This window comes from Vombatus ursinus, unplaced genomic scaffold (assembly GCF_900497805.2).
Source record: "Vombatus ursinus unplaced genomic scaffold, bare-nosed wombat genome assembly UNPS02003567.1, whole genome shotgun sequence".
NCBI lineage: Eukaryota > Metazoa > Chordata > Mammalia > Diprotodontia > Vombatidae > Vombatus > Vombatus ursinus.
In genome coordinates, this window is record NW_020943345.1 from 49,112 (window position 1) to 53,907 (window position 4,796).

The window sequence follows — 4,796 nt, forward strand, 5'->3', positions numbered from 1 at the left end:
GTGAAATGGAGAAATATTTACAAAAATATAAATTGCCCAACTTAACAGAAGAAGTGAAATATTAAATATTAAATAACCCCATCTCAGAAAAAGAAATTGAACAAGCCATTGATGAACTTTGATGAAGCAAGAAACTTGTTCCTCACTTTCTCCAAGCAAGAGCCAAATGTCCAGGGCAGTTAGATGGTGCAGTGGATAGAGTCCTGAGTCAGGCAGACCCGAGTTCAAATCTGGCCTCAGACACGTAACACTCAGTGCATGACTCTGGGCAAGTCACTTAACCCTAATTGCTTCACCTTGCCTTTCAAGGCTCACCTCAGGAATAATCCAATTATCTGAAATCATTCTTGATGTACCTTGTTAAATATTCTCCCTTTCTTTAAATTACACTCCATGTTTACTCTCCAAAGACTAAGGTCCCTGAAAGCAGGAATAGCTCATCTTTGTATTGCTAGCACTTGGCACATAAATGCTTAAGCAGCCGAAATTTCCGGATTATCTGATCCTAATCACTAAGGTTCTTCTTTCCTCCCCAAACACCATTTTTAATTGCCTCCCACTCAGTCACAAAAAAAAACCAACCCCCCCAACACAAACACAGCTAAGCAGAAACTCAGATTTATTTGTAGCTTAATATCTGGGGATAAGCAAGGATATCAGCTTAAATAATACATAAGATCCTTCCCCTTTATGATGAGTAGAATGCACTCCACTTGTCCAGTGGACCACAGCTGGGGATATACTTGACCCCACAGCCATCAGGAATAAGACGTTTCTCAGCTACCATGTCCTCAAATACATCTGCGTTAAACTTTGTGAAGCCCCACTTCTTTGAGATGTGGATCTGCAAGAAACGTAATAAAGGATATAATAGGGGTAAACTAGATCTGTCTATATCCCTATAAGATTTCACTTTATTTCCTAGGTATTTTTCCAGGTCTCTGATGATATCAAAGTAAAGAATGGAAAAATTTATGTCACTGGGTTGTTACTAAGATCAAAATGAGATAACATATGTACAACATACTTAAAGCATTATTTATATAAATGCTTCACCCACAGAGCAATTATATACACATTTTTAATTGGTCCATAATCACTAATATCAGAAGAATACCCCTTCCTGAAATGAATACAAACCCTAAATATTTAGGAGATGAAAAGACAAATAGGTCTTTCATCAAATGAGTATCTCTTACCTTCTGGCGACCAGGGAACTTAAATTTGGCCCTGCGCAAAGCCTCAATCACATGTTCCTTGTTCTGGATTTTGGTGCGAATAGACATGATCACCTGTCCTATATGAACACGAGCAACAGTACCCTGAGGTTTCCCAAAGGCACCCCGCATGCCTGTTTGCAGCCTGGAGAAAGAAAAGACGATTGTGAAAATGGCATTTGTGACACTTAAACCTCCTCTGAATCATTTTTAAACATCTGATTTGTTATGGAGAGAAAATTTCCAGCCCTCAAACATAAAACACAAGAACGATATGATCAGAAACAAATTTAAACTATTTTCAGAAATCTGAGAGTGGATTTATTGGATACAATCTGACTACTGCCAAGGCTTAAAAAAAAATGTATATACACACACATTTTTCGTAAAACAAAAATCAAAAAAATTATGTCCTTGAGGCGCATTTCAAAGAAAACATTTCAAACATATAGTTATGAACAATTTACGGATAATCATCCAAACATCGGCCAATGCCAATTTTCAATTTCCAAGTAGTCTTTTAAAGCATTAAGTTTTCCTACAGCTACATTTACATATGTGAGTACACTCATTTTCTTTCAGGTTTACAAGAATTAACCAATGGAGTTACCTTGGCCATCTTTATGAAGGTTGGGAAATCCAATGAAAATGATCTTTAAGCTTTGTCCAGGTTGTTTGCTTCTGCAAACATTTGACTTGTGTGGCAGAAATACAACTTGAGGATTCAGAATAAAACTTAGTTTGTACTTATTTTTAAAGATTTGGGTATGAATTTTCACTTCCTCCTTGCCCCATCAGCTACTTTGCTACCCTACTCATATGTGACAAAAGGAAAAGTACTAACAACCTGATAGTCATCTTTATTGGATAAGGCAGCATTAAACACTATTATTTAAGTAGCCATTTTGGGTAAATAGATGGTTACAAAGCATTTAGAAACTTACTTACAACAACCAAATGGAATATAGATATCTACTTTTGAGTCAAAGAAACTTTATTACCTATCAGCACCAGCACAAGACAACATTTTGTTGATTCGAATAACATGGAAAGGGTGCAGTCGAACACGGATGTGGAAACCATCTTTGCCACAACTCTTCACCATGTATTTGTTGGCACAGATCCGTGCAGCCTCCAAGGCTATAGAGAAAGAAAAGTATTGGCACAACTGAATTGTAAATTTAGAGTTTTGCCAATGATAGTTAGGTTTTTGTACCACTACAAGCATTTTAGTGTTGTAGAAGTCAATAAAATATGAATATGACGTATTATGTTGCAGACATTTTTAAAAAATGAGAGTAAGTTCTATCTTTAATGTAACTCTGAAGTTGTCCTTTTCTCTGCTGTTACACAAAGTAGAGGATTTCAGAAACACTGATCGATGGCCAGATCTCCACAAAAGCATTTATCTAGTAGTTTGGTTTTTTTTTTACCTTCAGAGGACAGTTGTTCGTATTCATCAGACACCATATGAGCACAGAGTGGGAATTCATCCACTTTTGCCTTTTTTCGACCTAGGTCAAAAATCCGTATCTTGCCATCTGTGAAAAGGTAAAGGAAGTTTTCAGTTTAAATTTGGTCTTATTTAAGTACAGTTTGACATGAGATGGGAAAATATTTTAACATTTTCCAAAGTACAATTCAGAGATATGTTAAATTTTAGAAGTGTTTAATGGACTTTGAAGTATCAGTTAAATAAAAAAAATTTTTTATGTTGAGTAATACCACCTATCTTAAATTTCAAGTATTAGGCTTTAGATCCTTACCTTCCAAATAGTACTTACCAGGAACGCCTCGGCAGAAACGTGATTTTGGATATGGTTTGTTCTTACAATATCTATAGCTTAGAGGAAGAAGATATAATAAGGAATTAATTGTAAATTAGTATAGATTATATGAAATGAATGTGAGAAAAAGAGAGCTGGAAAATTTTACTTTTGTTTTACTTTTAGGTTTTAAGAAAATAAAGTTATTTGAAATTTGTAATTGGAATTGCTTAGTGGAATGGTACTTAGCACAATACTGCACCACATAGATAAAACATGCTAAGTAGCTTGTGCTAAGTAAAGGCATAAACAAAAAAATTATATTAAATCATACTTTCAAGGATTTCACAATTGTATTATACGTAAATTGTTATGTACAAATGTGTTTTTTAGAAAATAGGAAGTCATTTTAGAACCACAGAGGTTTGTAATTACTGACGTTAACTTTTAAATTATTTCCAGTTGTTTTTGATATTTTGCAAGAAAATCTATTTGGGTTTTTTATTGGATTGAGTTGTCATTTTTTTTTTGTAGTTCACTTTACAAAGAAAATTGAGGTAAAAAGGTTTAGGTTATTTTTAGGATATTTTGGCTTGTGGATGTATGAGCCTGGATTGGCAATTTGGTTTGTTTTAAAGATTATTTTGTGTGATATAGTTGCTTTACTGTAAGCAGTCTTTTAAAAAAAATTGTGTATTAGTTCTTATGGTTTATGAGAGATTATAATTTAAATGGTGTTTGGGGATGAAATGTAAAGTAAATTTTCTTTAAGGATGGGGTTTTAAAGTGTTTTACTGTAGTTTTATGTAATAATTATGTTAAATAATTGAATAGGAAACTGCCTTTCTTTCCTCTGCTTCCAGGCCCCTTCAAACTAGAAGCTGAACATGTTCTCCTTTTTTTACTGTTCTATTTATGAAAGACAAATCCTATGATTAAAGACTTGGGAAAAAGCTTTCCCTGCCCTCTTCCCTGGGCCTTAAGGAAAGGGAACTGGATTTAAATATGGAAATGTCCTCTTGCCTCAGAACCTGATTGGCAGTAGGAACTGAGGCCTGTGGAATACAACACAATTAAAGTAGGCTGAGGCAAGAGATTTAGTCTCGTATTCCAAAACTATACCCCAAATCAAAGTGACAGGAAGAATGGAAAACAAATATGAAATCAAGTCCAAGGAATGAAAACTTACTAAAAAACATTTTACTTCCTCTTTATTTCCGTGAGGTAAATTAAAATTTTCCACACAAAATTAAATCGATAAAATACAAATTCAAATAGTAACTAGCCTTTACGCAGCATAAAAATAAACTGTCATACAAAAAATTAAAACTGTTTTCCACTAGTTTCTCATAAAAAAATTCATCAAAAACAAAGACTACTTACCAACGAGCCGGGCGGCGCCCCATAGTCAACGCAGACAAAGAAAGTTCAACGCCTGCGCAGTCCTTAAATAGTCTCGCGTTTTGGCGCGTTTTCAAAGAGGCGGAACTGAACTAGCCCCAGAAAAAAAAAGGGTGCATAATAAATACCAAAAATACCATATATTAAATATCAAAATACGAAAAATCAAACCCCGACTTGGAAAAAACAATACAAAAGCCATTATCAAAAAAACACAACCCAATACAAAACTAATGAGATGAACAAAAATAAAACCGGTACCCTTTAACAATACAAATCAAGCTTCTTGCAGAAAAATCAATGCATAAAAAACCAAAAAAAAATATGAAATACTCAACATTTTAAAACATTAAAAGAGTCAATATCAAGCATATAAATAAAAATAACATCACTTAAACCAAAATACAAACTA

At 34.0% G+C, this 4,796-nt stretch overlaps 1 protein-coding gene across 2 annotated transcripts; it reads right to left on the minus strand.

The window, feature by feature from the left end:
• Nucleotides 1-602: 602 nt before the first annotated feature.
• On the minus strand, nt 603-4,422 carry LOC114052414 (60S ribosomal protein L10-like). Of its 2 annotated transcripts, none has more exons than XM_027875017.1 (6): nt 4,367-4,422; nt 3,002-3,060; nt 2,651-2,758; nt 2,219-2,357; nt 1,200-1,362; nt 603-844 (listed from the first exon to the last, which is right to left on the minus strand). In XM_027875017.1, the coding sequence occupies exons 1-6, from the start codon at nt 4,387-4,389 to the stop codon at nt 689-691; spliced, it is 648 nt and encodes a 215-aa protein (XP_027730818.1). In that variant the 5' UTR covers nt 4,390-4,422; the 3' UTR covers nt 603-688. The 2 variants fall into 2 exon arrangements, with proteins under 2 accessions (XP_027730818.1, XP_027730810.1); XM_027875009.1 differs by having other exon boundaries at nt 2,984-3,060.
• Nucleotides 4,423-4,796: the final 374 nt, after the last annotated feature.